At 36.0% G+C, this 26,070-nt stretch overlaps 1 protein-coding gene and 1 long non-coding RNA gene across 4 annotated transcripts in view; one reads left to right on the forward strand and one right to left on the reverse strand.

Annotated features, from left to right (window-relative positions):
• TRDN (triadin) overlaps positions 1-26,070 on the reverse strand; it is a 391,390-nt gene that overhangs the window by 229,898 nt on the left and 135,422 nt on the right. For both annotated transcript variants that reach the window (XM_032862438.1, XM_032862437.1), the window contains one exon: positions 8,959-9,036. In XM_032862438.1, the coding sequence (XP_032718329.1) occupies positions 8,959-9,036 (78 nt within the window). The remainder of the gene's footprint in view (positions 1-8,958; positions 9,037-26,070) is intronic.
• LOC116870554 overlaps positions 1-26,070 on the forward strand; it is a 45,976-nt gene that overhangs the window by 10,070 nt on the left and 9,836 nt on the right. For both annotated transcript variants that reach the window (XR_004383239.1, XR_004383240.1), the window contains exons 2-3: positions 4,264-4,371; positions 5,612-5,655. This is a non-coding gene — a long non-coding RNA (uncharacterized LOC116870554). The remainder of the gene's footprint in view (positions 1-4,263; positions 4,372-5,611; positions 5,656-26,070) is intronic.

Genomic DNA, 26,070 nt, shown 5'->3' on the forward strand with positions numbered 1-26,070 from the left:
AATGATAATAAGGGGCAACTAATGTTTGAGTATATAACTCTGCTAGAAAATGTGCTAAGTTGGGGTGCCTGGGTGGCTCAGTTTTTTAAGCACCTGTCTTTGGCTTAGGTCATGATCTCGGGGTCCTGGGATAGAACTTCTGGTTGGGCTCCCTGCTCTGTGGGGAGTCTGTTTTTCCCACTTCTTCTGCTCCTTCCCTCTCCCCTGCTCGTGCTCCCCCTCTCTCTCAAATACATAAATATGTAAAATCTTTAATAAAAAAAGAAAATCTGCTAAATCATTATATACATTTTTTCATTCAGTTGTGTTAGCAACTTCCTAAGTTAGATAAGTAGTGAAAGTAGTTTAGTTTATATATTTTATCAAAATTTATAACTAAAGGTCAATTCCATTAAAAATTGTTGAAAGATATAAGTTTATTTCAGCACAAAACAAAGAAAAATATTATATCGGTCTAAAGTTCAATAAAATTTATTGGGTCATAGAGTTAATGGAATAAGAACTGGGGCCAAATTTCTATTTTATTATTTTATACTCTTTGCTTCTCAGGAAGCAAAAGCTCACTGAAGAGCTAAGGTGATAAAGTTCTTGGTTTAATAGAATTGTAAATAAAACATTACTAGCTCCTGTAGAACATTGTCCTCGGATGCAACCTATGGTAAGAAATAATCTTATAATAAGTTTCTTATAATGCTCCTTTCTCCTCTACACAAATCCTACCAACTCACTCTTTATGACCCAATGCAAGTCTTGTGATTTCATTGCATGGCCTTGCTTTACTCATATCTCATCTTCCTCCTAACTTTTACAGCCTTTACAACTCACTTTTGTACATCAGTAAATAATGCTTCATAGTAGTATGCACTGCATTGGGGCATGTCTGGTTGCCCCAACAAGTAGACATCTCTATCCAGACCACAATCATCTATGGTGGCTATTTAATCACTATGCTAAGCCATACAGTCTTCCCTTTGCTCTTCAGGCAGTTTATTACCAACTCACCAGCCTGAAAACAATAAGCTTGAAATCTCTAGGTGGGAGCAGAAAGGGACTCAAGAGACCATTCAAGTTCTGGTCCCACACTTTACAGGTGAAGAAATGGAGACCCATCTCTCATAGATCATACAACTGACTAGTGTCAAAGCTGAGGTTAGAAGATGAGTCCTTGGTCTCTCTCTAGAGTTCTTTTACCCATGTTGGGAGATGGCATTTATGATATTATTTATTATTTGCCATACTAAGTACCAGTTCTGTATTTATTCAAGAAGATGACAGGGTATATGGTATTTATTCACCTTATATTTGGCTTTGTTTATACAAATTGTATACTTATCATGGTATATTAAAAGTAATTTAAGGAGGGCCTAGGTGTTTTAGTTGGTTAAGCATCTGACTCTTGGTTTCAGCTCAGGTCATGATCAGTGGGGAGTCCGCTCGAGATTCTCTCCCCCTTTCCATCTCCCTAAGCCCCTCTCCCTGCTTGTGCTTGCTCTCTCTCTCAAATAAGTAAATAAAATTGATAAAAAAAAATAGGTGACTTAAGGAGAAAATATATACTTAGCAAGAGATCATGTAACTTCTTCTGTCCACATATTTGTCACAATAGAAAAGTTGTGGCAATTTTACATTAAATGTCCAGTAATTCCATGTGGGTGGAAGTCTTTTATCCTCTAGAGAACAATGACAACAAAAAACATGATATTTTGGGGGGATGTCCATGTTGAATAGGGGGAAAGAAAAATAATCTTTTCTCATTATTAAAAAATAATGAGATCATATCTGGTAACTGTGCTCATACTAAGATTTTATGAAGCAGCTGTTTGGGTGATGGGGGTGGGGATTTGTTTAATCACTGAGGATTCTGTTTGAGAGCAGTGAGGGGTGAATCTTTCCTGAGAAATACAGTTCTGATAAACACTGCATGATAAAGTGGCTCTCACGCTAAAAGTAAGAATAACCTGTCATGTTAATATAACAGTTGCCATTTCATTCAGGGGAAGAACTCAATAGATCAGCTCCCTTACTGAAATAAGTGGTTAGCTGTAGTGACTCTCAGACCTTGAAGGCTTTTCACCCCCAGTGGAGTTCCCAACAGACATGGGAATTCTGTCACAAAACTTAGTACTTTTTTGAAAGAATGTGAGAATTCATATTACATTTAAGTTAGTTCCTTTTAAATTATGTCCATAATTAAATACAGATCGACAATGCCCAAAATGATTACATAAGGTGGTTATTAGGTATCTGTTTAATGTAATTGTAGCCAATTTTCCATGGCCAAATATATTCTAAAAAAATACAGTAGGAGTCAAAGGAAACAAGTGATTGAAAAACACAATGAGTCTTCATACCCAAATATCTAAAGCAATCAAAACTTCCTTATCATGTGTGAAGCATGTGATGTGGGGAAGGAGTGAAACTGAAGGAAAACAAGATACAACCTCAAGGCATGAGACAAAGAGTCCAACATAAAGCACATCAACATATCCAAGAACAAGTTGAGTGCTGTGAGAAACTAATTTTCTTTGTTTTAAGTACTATGAACACACAAATAAGCTTTTAAGGGCCTCACAGATGTGAAAGCAGTTTTACTCATAACAAGGTCCATGGTTTTTCAAAAGCTAGTGATAAAATTGCAAATTGTTTCCAATGTCCCGTGAACACACTTAATAATCCAGGCTATACATAAGCTCTACTTTTTGAAAACAAACAAAAAAAATTCTGAATATGTTTAAGCTCCCACATTTTGACCTGTTATATCTGCATTCCTCAAATCAAAAAGCACACTTCAGTGCCCCAAGTAAGTTCCTTTTTCTCATAATGCCATTTTCTTGCAACTTAGTCCTAAGGAAGTTCCAGACTAAAATAGTGCATCAAGGACTGTGCATAATCAGCCTCACTAAAAACAGCTTGATTAATACTAAATATGTCCTAGTTCCTAATCAATTATGTTAATGAAGTCACGGGCAGCACATCTGCACGCCCTGACGAAGCCCATGAGCTCAGCTCTGCCTGATAATGTGGCCTCCTCAGGAAGCTGCTCAGTGCGTGTCCACAGTGTGAAAACTCCTCTGGGAATGGAAAGGAGGTACCAGCAAAAGCCTCATAATCTTGCAATATTGTTATGTTACCCACTTAAACATCGTATTGGTTTCCAGGGTGAAATGTCAAATTAAATCACTCTTTAAATATAACAGTGGAAACCTAAGTGTCGCACTTTACAAATGACACATCTTTGTCCAAGTGACAGACCGATAGGCAAAACATTTGCTACTTGGTGTTTTATGAACCTCTAGTAGGAGATAAAATGGAGTCAAACACTTGAATAATCTATCAAAATCTGTCACAAATTGGGGAATTGGAGTTGTTTGATTTATGTCTATCTTGCAACAACAACAGAATTAGAATCCAATGAAACTTAAGGTGACACTATTATTTATAGGCTCTCCCTTGTCCTGTGAACACTGGGGCAATGAGAGAGTCACTTGTCAGTTTTGTGTCAAATTATCTCCAGTAACATAAGTTTGTATAGTCCAAATGTCAAATGAAATGTGAGTCTGCTGTCTCCCTTTCTCTCTTTCTCTCTCTCTCCCTCAGCTGGATTCTAAAAATTTTTTCTTAATAATCTGCTTACCAGCTAGGTAAATGACATATAGAGGTTGCCAGTGATGAGATTATTCTTTTTGTTTTATTATTTTCAGGATGAGTCAGTTATATTTGAGGCCAGTTAAGACTTTAAAAAATATTTGATTCCTATCAATATCAAGCATTTATTAAAGATGATGCAAGTTGGGAATTTACACTGGTGTGAAACCACATACAATAGATAGGCAAAATGCAAACCACTGAGCATTCAGATATTTAGACAACTCTGATTGTATGAGGTAAATATTTAAGCTGCTTTACTAATAACTAGGGTTAAAAGTTACCGAGTACTATGGACTGAATTGTGTCTCCTCCAAATCCGTATGTTGAGACCCTAACCCATGTATGATTGTATTGGAGATCTGGCCTTTAGGAAGTAATTAAGCTTAAATGAGGTGTTAAGAGTGGAACCCTGATCTCATAGAACTGTGTCATTCTAAGAGGAAGAGCTACCAGCATTCCCTCTTCACCATGTGAACATAGTAAGAAGCAGACATCTGCAAGTCAGGAAGTGGTTTCTTTCTAGAACCCAACCATCATGGCACTCTGACCTTGGACTGTGAGAAAATAAGTTCCTGTCGTTTAAGTCATCCAATCTGTGGTGTTTTGTCTTGGCAGCTCTTGCAGACCAAGACATTAAGGGTTGATCAGGAATTTAAGAAATTGTTATATCAAGAGGAAACTATCTTCACATAATTACCACACAGAAATTGCTCCTGGAGCCAAGTGAGTAAATGGGTGAAGCGGATGCCTGGAAGTTGATGGAGAGAGTAGGAAGCTCCCCTTAGTCGAGAGGACCACACTTGAAGTCAGTAAATAAAAAATCTCTGTGGGCCAAATAAAATGTGTCTGTAGCAGTTTGGGACAGAGGCAAAAATTTCAAACCTTGGACTAGCCCTGGACTCTTCTTTAAATATTCAAGAGCTATTATTGATTTGAAGTCTTGGAGCAAGATTTTACATGTACTTTACATTAAATTGTGATCTCTAGTGACCAAGTGAATTCCTTTTTTTTGGTGGATACTGATACAGAACTGACTTACCGAGGATATGGGATTTTTATTTAAAATTTGCAACTACTAATTCATTACATTTGTGTAGCTGGCCAAAAAAAAATATTTTACGTACTATACAGTAGGTTCTTATAATCTGTAAGTATAATGTAACCTTTCCCCTCATTCCCACTGGCATTTCTCTTGCTCTCTTATAAGATTTTCTAGAATGTTAAGGTACTTGGCTTGAAAACTATTGTTCTCTCCCAGACAAACATCAGTCACAATTTCTCCATGAGTGGCATTTAAGCCATTCTGAAGGACATCTGGCCAATTATAGGACATTCAGGTGACTAATACTAAAGAAAAGCATTTTTAGAAATATTCATGTCTCAGAAGACATGAAGGTAGGATCCTCAAAAGCTGATGTCCACATAGTAATATACTAGAAAGACCCTTGGGCATAGAACTAGAAATTCAGGGCTCAAATCTCAGACCCGCTATTTACTAACTTAGCACGAATAAATAAACTCCAAGCCTACCTTTGTTCATTGTTAATAATGTCTACGTTACAGGGTTTTGAAATATCAAGTGTAAAATGCATATAAGTACAGAAAACACGATATTCTAAGTAAATGTGAGTTGAATAGAGCAGAGCTGCAGGTATGACTTGGTCAGGATCTGGCCAGAAAGTGCATAGAACATGCTGATGTCAGAACACGACCTAAGGAAAACATCTCCTGCCCAGCTACCCAAATTCTTCCCTGGCTACTGGTTATGTGAAACATAAATATATAGCCAAAAAGGATCATTGGGTTTGTCTTCAACTGGATAATGCATCTCTCACCAAGGCATTCAGATTAAATTTTATTTATTTATATTTAAATCATTAATTATTAAGTAAATTATGCATATATTAAAATTAAAGTGTACTTATTTATTTAAGTTTAACTTAATTATTTTAATTTAATTTAGATGAACTGGAGAAAAGACTATTTGAAACAGGCTACCAAGTTCAGGTGTCTGGTGTAAAACAACTGGCTGAATCTGTAAGGCTTTTTTATACATGGACATAAACCAAAGGTTCTCTGAATTTAACGTGTTCAAGACTTAATTGAGGATCTTGTTAAAAATAGAGATTTTTTTCTTCCTCTCTGAATTGCCAAGAATCTGATTCACTAGATCTAAGCTATGGTGGGAATACGAATTTTTAACAAGCTTCATATTTGATTTTGGTGCTGGTGATCTGCAAACTACTGTTTGTGGAAAGTTGTGTTAAGTCAATAAAATGCAATAGAAAGAGAACTTCTTAAGTTCACCAATATCAAACACAATAATAAAAACTGCAGTCATTATAGTTTTATTCTCTCTGTACAATACCTCTCTGTGATAGGTAATACAAATGTCAGAATTTCACCAATAAAGAGGCTGAAACTATAGTTATCACATTTAAGTTCATCCAGATAAGTAAACAGCACAATTGGGATCTAGGTGTGTGTGATTGCAGAGCACAGGCTATAAATTACTATAACTGTTTTTAAAGTCACAGAGTTCCCACCATCTCTCTAAGAAGCAACAAATGATCAATAATGCCTAGGTCCCCTTTGTAAGATAGGTTTGTAGGATACATGAAATGGACTAACTTCTCAGACATTTCTTTTTCATTATTGGATATTCATTTGGGAATGAGGTTTGGGGGATAGAAGATAAACAAATTATAGAGGAGAGGACAGGTTACATATACATTATTATATCTGATATATATAATTCCAAATAATAGCCATATAATATTTTCTTGCGTTCCATATGCCAATTTAGAATGGCCTGCTCAGTAATTCTACCTGGATGTCTCATGGGAAACTGTCATGTCCCAGTCTGTCCTGAACCCATCACCTTCCTGCTTCTCCTCCCCAGGCCCGTTTTATTTCAGTGGTTTCTTGTCTCAGTGAATGGCGTTTCTGTCTACCTGGATAACTAATTCAGAAAGCTGGAGTCATTCTTATCACTTGTTGTATCTCAGCATCTAAATTAATCAGATACTTTCACCGACTGGTTCCTTTTCCATATACTTTTCTCATCTATCTGCTTTCTCCATCCATTACACCAGTTTAGTTCCTGCTTTGCAACTTGGTTGGACTATTTTCTCTTCTCAGGTGTCTGTAGCCAATCTCACGTCACCTCTCTAGTCCAGCAGGCTGACAGTCAAACTGATCTTTTTAAAATGAACTTGTCTATCCCATCCATAGGGAATTCCTTGTCTTCTATAGAAAAAAATTAAAATCTCTTAGCTGAGGAGGAAATATTTATGGTTGAATATGCACAGAATCTCTCTGGAGGAAAGAACATCAGTTTCCTATAAAGAGAACTGGGTAGTTGTTGCATAGGGCCAGGCGGAGATTTTCTATCCTATATCATTTCTGTAACTTTTAAATTTTGAACCATGTAAATGTCTCAAAAATTTTAAAAGGAAATACAAATTCCTTAGCTTGGTGAAATAGCATGATTTTAGAGATTTGCAAAAGAAATACAAACACAATGAGAAAAAAAGAAAGAAAGAAAGGAAAGAAGAGAAAGTTTGGATAGACCAGAATAGAAAATGTTGATAAGTGTATCTGCAGGCTGAGGATATTGCAGGTTTACCTTACTATTCAATGTTCTCTAATAAGAACTTTAAGATACAAATATATCCAAGACTGAGCTACAAGGCACATCACAAGCTGTCTTTTGCATGCCTTTTTATGAGCTGTCCCAGACCCTCTCCATGACTTCTTCTTTCTCTCCATGCTGAGCTACTTCTGCTCCTCTGGACCAAATGACTTTCTTTCCCATCTCCATGCCTTTGCATATGCCAATTCTTTATTGGTAATATTCTTGCCTTCCTTGCTCATGCTTCCCTATTCTTGAGACTTTAGCTCCATAGTGACCTCTGCAAAGAAGCTTTTCCTGGAGTCCTCTTCACCTCTTCCAGGAAGAGCTATGCCCTCCTTTCTCTAAGCTTCCACAGTGCTCATTTGGGAATGGGGTCTGGGGACTTATTTTTTGCTTCTTATTATATTGTGTAATCAGTGCACCTCTTAGAAGCCAGCAACCAGGGCACCTTGTGCAAGCTGTGTGCTTTACACTCCTCTGGCTACACCTTGCCCTGGGTCTAGGAGTCTGTGGGGACAATAGGGTGTGGCTACCTGGGTTTTTTTCTCTCTTACACTCCAGATCCTACGACCCTGAATTTTCTTCCCTCCGACAGATCTTTCTCTGTTGCCAGTGACTGTTTGGGCCTCCTGATAAATGAAACTTCTAGTCTCAGAGGAAGACCAAAGAACAGCTGTTTGGTAGATGGGGTTAGAATTTGCAGGGTGGTGTCCCTTTCAGGTTTGACAGAGCTGGGAGTGAGTGGAAAGGGTGCTAGGAGGGTCTGAAGGAGACCTCTCTCTGTACTCTTGCAAAAACACTAATGGTGCACTGGGTTTTGATTACTTGTGTAATCTGGCTCCTCTTTAATTACTTCTAATTTTATGTCTGTAAACTGAGTCTTAGTAGGACAGGAACTATTTTTTATTATACTTTGAATCCCCAGTACTTTAGGCAATGCCTTATGTGATCTCATTGTTGGGATTTAATAAATTATAGTTGGATGAATAAGTAAATACAAATGATTTTGAACTTCTAGCAAAATTAATTATGGTGACATTTCCCCTTCTAATTTTGCCAGTCCTGAAGCATTTTATTTTGAAGAACTACTTACGAGTGGTAGTATTAGCTACAAATTTTATAAAACACTTGTAAACTGGTACACACACATACACACACACACGCACACACCATTTTATCCTCACACACTGACTCTGTGAGGTGAGTACTATCTTGACCCATCTTATAGATGATAAAACTCATGAAGAGTGAATTCAAGTAACTTCAAAAAATTAACTCAAATGATCAGAGATGAAATTCAGATTCAAACCCAGAAACACTAGGACCAGAGTCTTAAGACGCTAAATTGGTCAAGTTGTGGTAAAAGTTCAAGAATTGCAAGGCATATCCTTATCCATTTGTCCCTGTACTTTCTGCTTTGGTTTTCAGGGTATGAAGCTGGCCATCCTTCTGGAAGCTGATAGTAACCAATATAAAATCTGAAGAGGAAATTTTTGGTTTTCCAAAAACGCAACAAGTTGTAATTTCAAGAAAAGTAACCTGCAGCTAAGACATACTAAAACTACTTGAGAAAATATGGATTTTGTTGTTCGTGCTGTTACTGTTTTGTTTTATTTCTCTACATTCTATTTTATCTACAATAGAGAAGACCTTAGGAAAAATAAAATACTTGCCTTCAAGAGGAGGTGATGCCGGAGTGGGTCGGGAAGCTTGTTCTGTTGGTAATAGAGGTGGTAAGGCTGGGCTTTGTCCTTTGCACACAATGTAGAAGTAGGTATTGGGGGGAAAAAAAAAAGGTATGAACAATTTTAATATCCATGACTAAAATAGCTAGATCTGTCTCCAACATGCATAATTCATAATCCAAAGTATAAATTCACATTATTATGCAATAAGAAAAGTGTTATTAGGTGAGATCTTTAAGTGGATACATACACAGATTCCGTTATCTTCAGACCCATTTCTGAATATATTACTTTTCATAGATGTATATACAATGTTAAATATATCTACTGGACTTCATTAATGGAAAATCTACATGCAATCAAATAAAGCAATTTATTTTCAATATGCACTTTAAATTATGGAAACTAAAAATCACAGAAGCTGAGAGGACTCCTAATATAGAGAAAAATCACCATTTTTTTCATTTAACTAAAAATTCTCAAATGATATAATAGGGCAATAAAAGAAGGTTAAAATTCATGGGCCTTTTGATATTGAACAGGTACATTTTCTCCTGCCAAAATAAATGACCTGCAGTTAAGTAAATAATGGGCCAAAGGGAAAATATATTCAGTTTTATAGAGTCTTGAAAGGCTCCCTCAAGTCTCTGGGCTTATTATGAACTGTATAAAAACCCACAGTCGTTTCTGAGTGCTTCCTTATCCCAAGTGACTTCTTTAATTAACCAAAACCATCCAGGCCATGAACTGTAAACATTAACTAACAAATGATCCCATATGAAATGCTTGCAAAATGTTTTATCATTAATTTTCATTCCACAAACTTCTGCCCTGTGTTTCTTTTAAATCCAGGAATTGACGTGGGCATGTGCACCTTCTAGAAATCTCACTGACAACTAGATATTATCAAATGTCAGCAGACCTGCCTGCTTCCTGGATGTTTTCCTTTTTTAGAATTTGTCAAAATTAGTTTGCTCTGGCGGGTTGTGGATTAGCAAGCAGAGTATTTGGATAGGCACAAACGCCACGTTCTGTACTGGTGAGAAGGGAAGCAGCCCGAGCCTTCACGCCACACAGAGGTTAGTCTCCACTCATTAGAGGATTTCCTTGTTGTTAGACCTATCTAGGGTGATTCCTGACCATGTTCAAGTATGCATAAAAGGACATCGTTTCATAACATGCAGGCCATGTGCCTAGAAAAGTATCAATCCATATTATCGTCAATTTTTTTTTTTCCTCCTGAGAGCAAAGATGTGATAGAAACAGATTGCAACATGCAAGTTCCTCTTTCATTGCACAAAGAAAAGGTGAGGCTGGGCACTCTTAAAAGCAGTTTGATTTCCATGATTTTTCCCTAGCTAACATTTATACACTGCTCACTCTACGCCTAGAACAATCACAATCAGTTTTGATATATTAAATTATTTAATCTTCACAAGCTCCTTAGGATGTAGGTGTATTTTCACTTTACTGTTTGAAAACTAAAGTGAACAGGTTTAGGCCATTCAGCAACTAAGAAGTAGAGCTGAATTTCCATGGAGGCTCCGGATTCGAGGTGCTTAAAGCTGCTTTCAGCCAGAAAAGGGTCATCTATGACAAGGGGGTCCGTGACTGCAGGTGGGACAGATGCATGAAGCTTCCACACTGAGTCTCCACCTTCTGTGTAAGTCAAAGGGATATATACTTGTAAATATCCATTCCCAAGTCTTGCTTGAGAGCTGTTCTTGAAAAACTATTTCTACGGTGGGTTGATATATTGTAGCTCTTAAATTTAGGGATCATCTAGATTTAGAAAGGAGTTAACTAAATGACTAAAGCTTAAAATACAAGTGACCATGAATATAAATCAATTATTCCAAATACTGAGGCTTTCAAAAATATCTTCATAGAATGGTTCCTGTTCAATCTAGATAGCTTTACCTTGTCATATACTTTCATGAACAGTGATGATGGAAAATCACAATCCTTTATAGCTTTGATAAGCTTTTTAGAAATTTATTTCAAAACAAAATTCTTTCCAGGGTAATTATTCATAATTTATACTCTAATATATTTTTAGATTTTCCTGGAGGAACCATAAAGTCATTATTTTATTTTAAAAACATTTTAGTGAGCCCTTCTTATGTGCCAATACCAAAAACATTAAACTCCAGCTCTGCCTCCAAGAGGTTTCCAATACACTGACTAAAATAGACTTAGATCATGATAATAGATCGCAATACTATAGTGTGGTGATGGGAAATAATACATACAGAGGGGATGTTGCAGAAAGACCGCTGGAGAAAATCAACTGTAACCTGTATGTAAAGACTTGACCTGGGTTTGCTGGTGATGAAATGAGGAGAGGAAGGGATTCCACACAGAGAGAATCTGATGAAAACAAGGCATGGATCCCAAAGTATGGAGGACTCCTAAAACAAACAAACTGGTGCCTTCTGCAGCAGAAAGTATAAAATCTAGTCTATAACAGAAATTCTCTATGACCGTAATCAACTATAGTATGCTCTCTGTGATGGCTGATTTTATCACTGTGAGGCAATGGACACAGCCGGGAAGCAGGATCAAAGAAAGAGAAAGAAAAAGCCAGAAGTCTTCTTGCCTCCATCATGACAGCTCTGTCACCTTGGCAAGGCAATTATCGGTTCAGACCAAATGTCTATTGTGGTAGGGAGCACCATAACGAATCAGATACGTCATCCTTGAGCATGACCCATGACTGAAAAATCTTCTTTTATGTTCAAATAATGTCAGAGAATATTGTTGAAATCAGAGACCATTTTATGTATGAATAATATACGATAAATGATGCTAATATAATGTTATACTAATAATAGAATCTTATAATAAAGAGTGCTGTTTAGTATAAAGACTATGTTTAAAGTCAAATGGTGAGAGTTTGTGTATGTGAGAGTTTCAGCTTTATCACTTACAGTGTGGATAAACTTGAAAATCTCCTAAAGTATCCAAGCCTCAGTTTAGGGCCTTTATAAAATGAGGAGAATTTTTAGTGCTGTTATAGGGATTAAGTGATGCAGCTTCTAACGCATAGTAAATACTCAAAACACTAATTTTTTTCAATAATGGATTTATAATTTATATCCCATCTAATTACACAAGAGGACTTGAAACAGACTTTGCAGTACATAAACAAAGACATAACAACAGATAAAGTTAAACATGACAGAAATAGAACTCATTTATAGGAAAGAAGCTTATAATTTTATTAGGAATATATTCCTTCGGAATTCCTGAGGACTGTTACTCTCTGAAGGAACAATTTAGATTGCTGAAATTTATGTTAGAACTCTAAAGGTGTCCTTCATTTTACAAACTATTACCTGAAAATCCCTCTGACATTCGAACATAGTGAATTGGCTTTATTTTTGTTTCTTGAGTGATTTGGGCTGGGTTATTTCCATAATACCTGAATGGCATATTTGTAAGCTGCCAATATTTTATTGTTCTGAGTTTTTTCTCACACAAGTAAATTTGATTATTTTGGTTTAGTCAAATTCCACTGGGGATAATAGGCAGTGTGCATTCCTTCTAATGATCTAAGTTACCAATGTTTTCTTCACACTGCTAGAAATGATGAGTGGAATTACTCAGAATCTCAAGTCAAGCAGGAGGCTAGGAGCTGAATTCAGATAACATGTGGTAAAAAAACAATGCACTGTACTAAAATTTAATTCAACTGGCTTCTTTATCAAAGGATATTCCCCACAACATTTCTATATAGCTAAAGCCTATCCCCTAAATCTTGAAACAAATGTTGAGGAGATGTTTTCCTCTAATGCCTGATAGATATTTAATTCTTAAGGCCACTATTACATTCTCCTGGAGATACTGCGTACATCCAGAAGATCATAAACTCTTCGAAAGGCCTCTGTATTGCCAACAATGAATGGTGACAGATTCTGGGATAGAGAAGGTGTCATTTTAATAAGTGGCCATGGAGTTAAAATTCACTTACATTTTTAAAAAATACACTGTATAACATAATTACAGATTCTTATTCATTCTTGCAGTTTCATAAAAATCAGTTGTGACTCTATGACTAACAAGGAAGTGGGGAGATCTGAATTTAGTAGGAAAATATTGGTTAAATTTGCTAAAGCAATAATATTAGTTGTATGCATTGCACAATGTTCTTAGACTGAGTATTTTTATAACATGTGGAATACCATTTTTAAAGTTTGGAATTGAACAAATAGTAAAATTAAATATGGTTTTATATCTTAATATAAAATTAAATATGTGATTGTGCTAATGTCCTTTATTAAAATAGGGACATTTTGATCTTCGAATCTCCTTACCGAGTGTCTTTCCCTTGCCATGTAGTTTTGGGAGGGGGATCTGAAGGATTGGGGGTGTCAACCATTCCTCCCTTTCCCCACCCCATCTGTTAAAACAAAAATTTTAGACCTTTTGTATAATAATCCCAGGTTTGTGAATTTGCCCATGAAATGAGGCCCTCAGCAGTAAAGAACCACCTGAAAAAGTTCAGGAGTTCATATGAGGTGGGTGGATCAAGGAGGTGTTTACTCCAATATAGGTATCTTTATACCTGCCACTCATGAACTGCTAAATTCTGCAGAGCTACTTTGCTGCCCTTGTATGTGGTCTTATGGAGGGGGTACTCAGGAAACAGGCAATTATCACTTAACTTGTGTCTCAGTTGTTTCAAGGACTTAGAGAACAATCATCTCTGTTCCAGCTGGGTTTTTGTGAGTATTCAGGGGCATCAAAGCACAAATGAAATCACTGGGGGAGCACAGTGAAAAGACATAGACCCTGCTGTAAAGGAGCATAGTATGGCAGAGATGGAGGGAGACAGGCAAAACACAAGCAAGGCAGATAATTCCCGATCTCAGGAATGTAGGGATATCAAAACAGAGTGGTGAATCAGACAATGCCTTGGGGAAAGAGATCATGCTAAAGTGGACAGAAAAGGAAGAGCAGGGCTACCGTGAAACTGGATTTCACTAACCTATGGAGCTTTGTGCAGATTAGAAAAATTCATGCTTTTTGAGCACATGCGGACCATCACAGCAAGGTTTGGCCAGGAAAACCTACTTAGTGCAAAATTAAGAGACAGCTCTTTCCTGGGCAGTTGCAGCTCCAGTACAGGGCCTGCTGTCTTAGGGTAGGGGAATCAGAATGGGGGGGTCTATGTGTAAGCATACAAATTATACAAATGCATAATATAGGAAGTGGCCCTGCCTCCAAGGGGAACACACTGCAGCTCTGACTTGAATACAATGGAGCAAACTTCAGGAAGATTAAAGGCTTCTTGACATGATAAAGCAAGACAAAAAACCTAAGCTAGGGACCAGGCTGCCTTGCTTAAAGGTCATTGGTGATGGAGAAGAGAGACAAGCTCATATCAGAGTCTTCTAGGCTGTTCTGGTGAGTTTGGATTTGTCCTAAGGGCAATGGTAAGCTTTTTTAGGGCTTTAGCAAGGCATGTAGGTTTTTAAAAGATTACTGACTGTTACATGAACAAAAACAATGTAGAGAAAAGGATATGACAGGCAGCAAGATATCAGGAGGAGACTATTGGAATAACTCAAGTGAGGAAGTGACGTGGGTTTGGATTAGTTGGGTTGAGGTTCTATCATTTATGCAACTAGTATTTATTGAATGCCTACTGAGTACCAGGCACTTTCTTTGGATATTGAGTTATAGCAGTGAACAATAGGGACAACATCACCCATTTTGTGGAGCTGAGATTCTAGTGGACAGGCAAAAAAATACTAAATAAGTAAGTAAGATACAAATAAGTGTCCTATCAAAAATGTATCAATAAAGAGTAATAAGGAATGCTATTCTGAGTAGTGGATGGTGTTTTTTAATATATGATCAATGAAAAACACGGAAGCTATAGGTAAGTGGATGGATTCAGAGTACATTTTGACATAAACCCAACTGGACTATTAAATGAATTTAAGGTTGGAAGTGAGGGAAAGAAATCATTTCACTTGAGCTTCTGGGAACAAGTAAGAACATCCAGATAAGGGCAAGGAATTTTCTATTTACCCAGCTAGGTGCTGTTTATGGACTAACTGCTTAGTCATTGTTGTCACTTGGATTATATAGTTTTCAGTTTTGCCAGAGGTCTTGTGTAGAGGACACTGAAGTAGAAGCCATAGTTACTTTATTGGGTCATTCCAATAATATATCTCATTGGTAATTAATTATCAAGATTTTTTTTATGATTTTAGAAAAGTTTTAAGCAATGGATTATCTAGTATAAATTGGCTACACAACACTACTATAAGGGTTTTAAAACACCAAAAGCTTCAACTTTTTAGATCAAAGAACCTCCTTCAGGCCAAAATGTTTCTACTGGAAAGGTTTCTTTGCATCCTGATAAAAAGCTTCCCTAATATTTCCATGTGTTATATATTTGCATATTCACTTTGATGGAAAGCATGGAATAGTAGCCAAATGCATATTTCATACATTCTTTTGATTAAAAATGATAAAGGTAATATAAGTGTTTTTTCCTCTTCATCTCCAATTTATGAAGTAGAAATGATTTTCCATGGAACAGTCAACTAAAGAAAGGAAATAAGATTGACTCAAGATCATATCACTGTTCTATTTATCCTTATACCTTGATTATGATGGAATACTTGATGTTTGGGACCTAACGAAAACAGAGGCACAGAAGCATGATCATAGAATTTTGGAGTGTAGGAGAGACCTTTGAAATCAACTATTCCAACACCCTGGTTTTTCGGATGGAAAAAAATGGTCCCTGGAAGTGTAAATAGCTTAACAAAATCATGCATTGAGAGGAGATCCAATTTAAGATTAAGGTTTTTTTCCCACTCCTTTTATTTTTTCTATTTATTTACTATCTATTCAGAAGGCTAAGATAAATGTCAATTATCTCATCTATTATCATCAATGATTCATAACCCTTGAAAGATCTGTAAGTATTTATTTCATACTATGAAGAGTTTTATAGTTTTCTTCAGTGGTCATGCTATGTTTAAGCTTAATTAGATGCTGAATTGACCTCAGGGGCCCATCAAAAAGACTCACTACTTAAATCAATCTTTTTGGTAACCTGACCTCATTTCCACAATTCTAGATAGACTTTCAAGTAAGAGGCTTTCAGAATTTTCAGAATTACTGTTTCCTCACTTTTCTTAATTCTTTTAATTATCCAAACCATAAGTCTTTGAAATCCACAGCAAATCATATTTGCAAGCAAAGTCAACCAAGGGACAGAGAGTAAAGAAGGAAGAAGGAGACAAAGGGGTAAAATGAATTATATGTTTTTCTTTTAGTGCAAAGGTCAAAGCTGGGAGGGAAAAAGATTAATGAGGCAAGTTAGATGGACTGCAGTCTCAATGAGAAGAAATAAAAACTTAGAATGCACTCACGCACTTAGAATGCAAATATCCTACTTGCTATCTAATCAAATATCTCTGGGATTGTAAATTCTCAGTGATGAAACTTCCTAGAACTGGGCTTGTTCTGGTGATTCCTCAGAACTTGGCTGTATTATCACCTCCCTTGGTTCTCTTCTATGCACTCCCCTCCCAGCTCTACACATTCCCAGAGCAGCCAGGATGCACTTTACCTTCTGATCCTCAAGGCTTATTGTTTGTTTATTTACAAGTTTGGGCTTTTCTTCCTTCCCATCACCGCCCCCCCCCCATTTTTTTCTAATCTTCACTAGACTTTGAGCAACTTAAGGACAAAATCTAGAACAGCAATATATACTTGGGAAGAGAAAATGAATAAAGGAGAAAAATGAATGACTAACTGAATGAATGAATCAATAATGTCACTAAATGCTACTCTCTCACACTCTTTCTAGAATGTTTGCATATGAACAGACTGAAGAATAGCTTTTTTAGTTCTTGATTGAGTGCAAAATACTTCCAACAAAACAATGAAATTTTATTTATTTATCTACCTATCTGTTTATTTATAAATCAATCATAGTTCCAGACCAAAGCATTTTCTTTCTGTGAGAATCTTTACCTATTTATGAATGGAACAACAATCTTTCCGTGAAAGTGATACATTAATGTGTTTAACTATGGCTCGTGAGAAAAAGTGAGCTAAAGCCCAAAGATGAGGAAATGTAGCTTCATTAAGTAGTTCAGTCAAGAAATACTACTTGCAATATATTCTGAATATCTGCAGGTCCCCTTAAGTGGAAAGAAGACTATATAGATTATCCATTGAGGTATTTTTCAGCCCAAATATCTCTGTACCTATAGATGTAACATGAACGGTATTTTAGTGCCAAACATTGAAGTCTAAAGTTCAACAACTTGTTAAATTCACCAAGCGACTTAGAAATAGGACCCACGTATGCAGATTGCCTGTGCTGCTCTTTGCCCAGAAGCATGTCGTCTTTGTGTTTTGCATTTATTTTAGAAATAGTATAGAGAGAAAGAATGAGTAAAATATATAACAACATTTAGAATAATAGTAAGTGCTAAATAATTTAAATTAATTATGGGCAATTATGTTGTTATAGTATATATAGTCAATGATATCATTTTATAATAATTTAAAAACATCTTAAATGCAGTCCTCTGTCTTATAATAAAGTGATATTATAATGGACATTTTAAGTCTTATTCGTTTGAAACGACTGAAAGTACAAATAATATACATTTTTGACCATTGGCTATGTTAACTCAATATTCAAAGTTATAATGAATTCAAGTTAGGTCTCTGAGATGCTATTTTCCAATGTCAAAAATATCTAACATTCTTTACCAAAATGGGGATGCTTACTTTCTAAGGTGTTGAGTAGTTGGAGAAGCTATAGAATAAAAATGGGCTCACTTTACTAGAAATCAACTTTTAGCACGATTATTTATAATAACTAACATATGGAAACTGTCCAACTATCCATCAACAGATGAATGGATAGAGAAAATATGATATATGTATACACTGGAACTGGAATCTATTTATCTATCCATCTATCACCTATAGAAATAGAATGGAATATTATTCAGTCATAAAAAGAAGAAAATTCTGCCATTTGCAGCAATATAGACTGACCTGGAGGCTGTTACGCTAAGTGGAATAAACCATACAGAGAAAGACAAATACCATATGATCTCACATATGCAATCTAAACTTATAGAATTTATAGATACAGAGAACAAATTGGTGGTTGCCAGAGGTGGAGGGGTTGGAGGGTGGGTGAAAGGAGGGAGGAAAACCTAAAGGTACAAGCTTCTAATTATAAAATAAATAAGTCCCAGGAATGTTATATAGAGCATGGTGACTATAATATTACCTATAAATTGCTAAGAGATTAGATCTTAAGTGTTTGCATCATAAGAAAAAGAATGTAACTATGTGAGAAAATGGATGTTAACTTATTCTGGTAATCATTTCACAATATATACACAGAGCAAATCATCACGTTATATACTTAAAATTAATATAATATGTCAATTATCTCAGGAAAACTGAAAAAACATTAAAAAGATCTGAATAAACTATATGCTTAGTTAATTAAAAAAATCAACTTTTTTCCATGGTAAATATTTAAAATGTGGTATTTATGTGTGAATTTTAAAAACATAATTGAGAAGAACTAAAAATGCATAGTTTTCAAGATAAATCACAAAATCTCAATAATAACTCTCACAAAATCTCAATTTTGAGTTAAAATCAAATTGAGTTAAAATCCCAGGTTTCATTTATATCACTAGGCATGACCTTCCTCCCTCACATATTAACATACGAACAAATAATGGGCTATTATTCATTTAATTTAACTGGACATTGTTGTTAATACAAAAGAATCAGTTCTAATAAGGTTATTGTTTACCAACCAGGTAATCATAACATGGCCTGTATCTAAATATGAGTACATTTAATGTGTCATAGCTCTCAAGTCTAAGTGTAATAGTTCAGGCTTTATATTCAGAATTATTTTTCAGAGATCGAACACACTTTAGAGATTTACTCAAAGATGGAAAATCAAGTCACACCTAATTATTGATCATTGGGAATATGAGTAACCAGAAAAATGGGGAAATAAGAGAAAAGATGGCTCCCAAGACAAAATCATTACACTTACAGATCGTATTAAAATAATTTATAAGTAGAATAACCAATTCACTTCTTAAGAGATAGGAGGCTTGACATTTTTGTAAACTATCTAAACAGGAAGAACAAATAATGGCTCCTTCTGTTTCCTGTCTTTTCTGGTTGTTTGACTTTAGGATTCTACCAAAGAGGTTATTGACAGAAAGCAGCTGGCACAGTTGATTGCTAAATCAATTCCTAAACTCCTCAAATCTGTTGTTTTCATTCTTGATAACTTAAGGACCCACCAACAACCTTAGAAATAAGTTTATTCTATGTTCTCCTCCATCTCAATTTGCAGTCATTCTAACCATTAAGAATAAAATACGCCTAAGAATCTAATCATGGAGCTGCATGATATTTTATCGGGCCTGTGGCCAGCTTAATAGAACCCCAGGAAATTTAAAAATAAACCATATCCAAGATTCCTTCAGTAATTTTGGTGACAAGCCATTTGTGCTCTTAGGTGTGAAGTCACAGTGCCCTCTGCCTGGGGTTTCCAAACCAGATTCCTTTCACTGACCAAACAATAAAGACATATAAAAGTTACCAGCAGATCGTTTGCTTTCTGGCAGTTGTACTGAGAACATTTAGGAGTGCATATCAAATTTGCATTATATGAGAAAAGACATTGTGAGTTTTTCTTAAATTATAACTCTTAGAAAACAGAATGAAGGGGGAAAAAAAAGAAGACCTAACAGGCAGGCAGTGATGCCCATTTTAAAATAAATTTACAATTCTCCTGTTGCTCCAAGTTTTGATGAGAACTCAATGACATCACAACCCCTGGCCTGCCATAACATTAGGATTTGGCAAGTGGTAAATCTTTCCATTGTCTTCATCAATATTGTCATCATCATCATCATCTCTGATCATCCTAAAAAATCCTTAAAGGGTAGGTAGCTGCAGGAAAGTATAAGTATGACTGAGCTTTCCTTCGACTCTAGGTAAACCATGTTAACCAAGGCTCTTTGTTATTTTCCTTTCTCCATATCCTCAAATGCAGAGAGCTACTTTTTTAAGCTATTGCATGGCATTTGAAAAAAAACAAACAACGAACAAACAGTGTTGTTTTTCTTTTATGCAGGGATCTCATTCATATAAAATAAAATCAATTTGGCACTTTTCAACCAGCCTGTTTAGCTATTTCCATATCACACAAGATTTGCCAAAAGGAAAGGATGTTGGGACTGTTCTACCCTTTTCCTCCATTTGTGGGAAATCTTCTTTCTTCTCCTTCTCCTTCTCCTTCTCCTTCCTCTTCCTCTTCCTCTTCCTCTTCGTCTCCTCCTCCTCCTCCTCCTCCTCCTCCTCCTCCTCCTCCTCCTCCTCCTCCTTCTTCTTCTTCTTCTTCTTCTTCTTCTCCTTCCTCTTCTTCATTTTTGTTTGTTTGTTTTGATTAATTGTCTCTGACACATGCAAATATTCCATGTTCACAAACAATTCAAAGAGATGTGAAAAGCTTGAGGACAAATCATAGAGCCAATTAAAAAAAGACCTTCTGGTTTTGGAATTTATCTCAGAAGGAGACAAAGGATTCGTCGTTTTGTTTTAGCAGAGAATTCTCTACTGGGTGCTTTAAAAAAGACAATAAAACTCCACACCTTTTCAACTACAGGTGTATAACATAAACTTAAATATTTCAATACTTGCACTTGATAGATAAAGGATAAATGGTAACATGTTAATAATTACTGTTTAATAGGCTTTAACACCCAATTAAATTCACAAATATATTCTCCCTTGAATGACACATTTGGAAGTCATCCAACTTCCCTTCCTGTTTTAAATTGTGTATAATTGATACTATTTTGTCATTTAAAACAATATACACTGCTTATCCAGTGACTGCCAGGAGGCTGTTTATAATTATACAAAAAAATAATATTCCTCTGGGAGAAAACCATCATTAATATAATTCCATCATGAATAATGGAAAATGGAGGCCATTTACTTCTTATGCAACTGTTTTATAAGAGAGTATTAAATCATCAGGTTGTTTTTTATAGCATGTTTCAATATGACAGTATTGACCCTTTTTCTATATCTATTTTCTTTCATTCTCTGTAAGAGATTCTAATTGTTACAAATGAGTCTTAGCCACTAAACACACGCTCATTACCTAAACACTGTGGATGGTTACAATAGAAAGTGATTTGTAGGTGACGGTATTTCTTTCAGGAAAGCTCCATGTCAACCATGAAGCAGAAATACTGAATAAAATAGAGTAGGGGGATTTAAGAGGTGTAATATAAATAATTAAATATGAATGACAAAGGATACACACTAAGGGATAATGGGGTCTAATTTGAAAGGATGCCCAGGCATGTAGAAGCCATCCATATGGTGAGCTATTATTTTGTTCAGTTTCTACCCTGTATTGACTTCGTACTTGGTATTGTTAATTAAAAGTACATATAACTATATGACTATTCTACCCCTTTGAGAGTGAGAAAGTCGACTACCTAAATAAAAATAAGTAATAAACTCATTATAAGCAATTGATAATAAAAATCGCAACGAGGCTGTAGGTAAGCATTGAACAAATATCAAGACTACACTGTTAGGAAGCCTATCCTAACCTCTGTGGCACTCTCCTCTTTAGACATTTATATTGAGTATAATCTACTGATATGATTTCATTCTTAATTGGTATCTTCTCCCACTTTTCTCCCCTAGCTGTTTTGTACTGTTCATTGCTTTCCTTGTAATAATATGACTAGATTGTTATCTCCTTCTGCTTTGAAACTCATGTTATGACCACTATTATTGGGTATATACCATGGATTTAGTAACTGTTGGGAGATTGATTAATAGGATGACTTTGAGCATATCAACGGGGATATTGTCGAGTATATAAATAGGCAAAATATATTATCTTCAAATGTGGTATAATTATTACTACTATGTGGTAAGAACAGTACTATTTTGTCTTAACATAGATTATTTTAGAAAACCCAAATATAAAATATACCAGAGGCTACAAGAGCAGTCATAGGACTGATTCGAAAATGCTGAGCAACCGTTGAACATCAAAATGTTGAAACTGGTAGCATTAGTGTGACTATTGCAAAATTCGTCATCATCTTCATCTTGCACAAACATCCTAGTACAGGAAAAACAAGCTATGGATGAGGAATATTTGTCCATCATCTCATTCTCTCTGAAAGCAGTTGTATTGAGCTTCATAGTTCACAATTAGTTATACCAAAATAGGTATGGGGCATACTTATTATTTCCATGTTTAAATTAAGGCTTGCTTTAGAAAAGTGATGAGCACTACGTATTCATTTGAATGGTTAGAAAGTCACAGATTCTCCATTCTTTGCCTACTGGGCCACCCAAGTGAACCTTAGAATAGCAGGGGGGGAATATATTCACATAATTACTGAAATGCTTTTTTAATCTTCACTCTTGCATATGAACTGACAGAAAAGATTATTACAAGACATGATACATTAATAAATAACACCTAATTAGTTTGATAATTCTTTGATTAAGCCTTAATTTCCCTTGCTTTTCATGCAGCAATTCAAATGACTCTGTATTATTTGTTCCTTTTTCAGACTATTTTAGAACATGCTTTGAATAGTCTCAGTAGGTTACCTGGGGAGGATGTATTTTTGTCTGACAGCAGGTTCATATCTTTAACAGTGACAAGGCTAGACCAAAATGATACTTGAATCAAAGTTTCCTCACAACATAGATAGTCCCTCTAAATTCTAGCCCCGTATTCAAAAGGGTAAGAAAGATATGAGAAATGACAATGTGAGAAAAATGAAGCAGGCCTTCATTTGGTTCTCTTTAAACGGACACAGAGAAGTGAAGTCATATGACTTGGTATTAAGAGGACAGCAGTCTTTTTATTTACTAGCTTTCTCTCAAAACCTAGAGCCCCTTTATCACAATGAAGCTGCTTGAGACAGTAAAGCAGCGTTAGAGGAATCACAGCCACTCAGAAGTGCTCACATCCATTTCTGGGCACATACCAGCTATTTATAGCGATAAGAATGTTTCGTGGATTGATTGTGACAATTATGAAAATCTAATACATTTATCTTGAATAACTGCCACTGACTTCAGATAATCAGATGAAAACCTCTAGGGGTATGCCAAGTCCAGGAACTATGCACGTCTGTAATTAAGTGTAGGATTTTCCTCCTTTTCTTCTACCACTTCATTCTAATTCTTTATGCTGCCTACAGTTTACAGATGGATGCTGCAAAGCCAGTCTCTGTTAATTCTGAGCCTCTGTCTCTAGAGATACTACCAATAACTCCTTTAAGAATCTTTACACGGGGTCTATTTGCAATGCTTAGAAACCTGTCATCTTTTTAAATAACAAGATTATTTCTAGGAATAAATAAAGAGGGCTGCTTTGGGATGATCATCAATAATTTTTTCCATTGAGATAAATATTAAGCATCATGAATTCAATTCAATAAAAATATCATGGATCTGGCAAAGTAGGAGACAGTAGGGATTTAAAAGCAAATGTTTCTTAAGGTTATATATAAAGCAGAAAAGAAAGACATGCTAGGGAGAGAGTGATAATGATAAATGATCATTAAATCAGAAAGATAAAGGGAGTGGTGAGTAGAAAATCACAATTTTGCTGTATTTGGACATAAGCACCACCCCCACCACTACTATACACTAAAATAGTGCTTCTTATGCTTTCATAGTCAGATAGTCTTTTCAATGTTTGTGGCAATGCAGGAATTAATCTGTATATTAAGCCTAAAAAGTAAAGTCTATTATCCCACGTTAAAGAAGAGAAGTAAGCATCCTGCATATTTGAATCTATAGAATCAGTGCTGCATCTATAGAATGCGCTGGATTCTAGAACTCACCTAAAACACACTTAAGTCAAACTCATTCTATGCATATCATGCAAGATTTTTCATATAATTCTCAACATAACACTGTAAATTATATACTGTTGTCCACATGATGTAGGTAGTAGAACTAAGGCCAGAAAACATCAGGTGGCTACAACGGGCAAAATCGGTATTATATTACGTGTTGATGTGGATCTGAAGAAATGGCTTCCTCTCCCTAAAAAATTCTGCTGGTGACATCTCCTAGAAACGTGCTCAATGACTAAAGAAGAGCTGACACTCAGGGAGCCACAGACCCTTAAGTGCACTTTGACCATCTGCTAATGTATTCTGCCACAATCTTCTCAGCCTCCTTTGACAGAGGAGGAAATGAAGGCCTACAGAGATTGATTAATTTGATGAAGTCATATTTCAAGCAAGGGGCAGGGCCTAGAATTGAAACCATGCAGTCTGACTCTGGAGCCTCTGTGCCTAACCCCCGATTTCACTGCCTGAAATGTCCATGCATTGGATGGCTGGATGGCTACCTCTGAAGAATCAAAATAAAATAATGCAGAACAGCAAAAATCAGCCAATGGAGGAAAGGAAATTATGGTCCCTTTCTCGGTTATGAAGAGGTCAGTTCTAACCCTTTTACTCCACTGTGTTCTTAGCAAATACTCACACATACTTCACTCTTCTCATTTACATCTAAACCTCATTTAAGTTTCTACCATGTGGGTGAACTTTGTCAAAATAGTTTATAGCCTTTTGAGTTGCAATATTAATTTCTTAAGTTACTTATACACAGTATAGGATCCACCACCTATAGGAACAATGACTTAGTAAATTTGTCCTTTCTTCCTTTAAAACCATGTTTTAAGTTCATCAGCTTTAGCAATAGTTCATAAACTTTACTCCATTTCCAATCCCTTAAGCAGATGCTGCCCGATGGCACTCTGAAATGCTGGTTTCACGTCATTTTTCTTTTTAAAAAATTTCAGACTCTCTTCCACGCCAAGTTTCATCTTTGCCTGATTGACCGAGCATCTGTAATGTCACTACAAACCTATCACTTCTTACTTTGCTGATGTTTTCTCATCTTCATTTATCTTGTCAGTCTGATATCCTCATTGTCACACAAACACATCAATTTCCCACGCACTGCCATGTCACGTCCCATTTGTTTTCTCTTCCATTCATATCCAAAGCAAGGCCTGTGTCTCCCTTAGCCCTTAGTCAAATACTATCCGTCTTTCAAGTTCTAGATGCCTGTTGTCTTCCCTGACATCAAGAATCACAGATGTCTCTCTGAAATGTGTAACATTTAGTGTCAGTATTATGCAATCTAACTCCCAACTTTAATCTTTTTCTATCATTTATTAGTTTCTTTTTCCCTTTCAAATACCACCCGCTCCACTTGTTAAACTTAGAGATCATCCTTTGGTGTTCTTACATCCCCTTCTGTGCCTGGTCTGGGACTGCTGAACGTGCAGAAGGTATGCAGTTATTTGTATGTCAACTTATTTCATTCACTCCTTTGGCAACCTCATTCCACCATTGAGCTCTCCCCAAAACTCCACATTTGGTTATCTAACTGCAGATAATTTCAGAAGTTGCTGTGAGAATCTAATGACAAAGTATGTGAGAGTACCTGGTATGAACCTTGGTATTTAGCAGGTGCTTAACAAATGACGTTTGGATGGGAATCTTCAGATCATCCCCTTTTGCAGCTGAAGACCATCTGTGGCTTTAGGAATAGAAAATGGGTTCCAAGTCTCCTCTCCAGCCCTGCCCATTCCCATGAGTTTTGACCCACTCTCTTCCTTTACTTCCTAGTTAGGGTTTTTTGTTTGTTTTAGATTGTCAGGCCAACAACCTCTGAAAAAATCTTACCTTCCTCTCCTTTGGTATTTATGATAATAAAGCCCATGATTTTACCTCTGTGATAGCTCTAAAATCTTCTTAATTCCCTTAATCACATCTCCCAAGATCAATCTTCACTTCTTTTCCTTGAACACATCTTAACTGGTCTTTCTAATTCCGTTCCCTCCAATCCTTCTTGCACAAATGTTTCCAATTCTGTTTCTCTTTCTAGGTTCCTTGAGTGTCAACCAAAGTGAACCATTTGCTGTTCCCCATCTCTGCCTAAAAAGCATCTCTGCTTTTTAGCCTAAAGCTTTAGGCTTTAGAA

Source organism: Lontra canadensis, unplaced genomic scaffold, assembly GCF_010015895.1.
Source record: "Lontra canadensis isolate GAN:19392208 unplaced genomic scaffold, GSC_riverotter_1.0 scaffold23, whole genome shotgun sequence".
NCBI classification, from domain to species: domain Eukaryota; kingdom Metazoa; phylum Chordata; class Mammalia; order Carnivora; family Mustelidae; genus Lontra; species Lontra canadensis.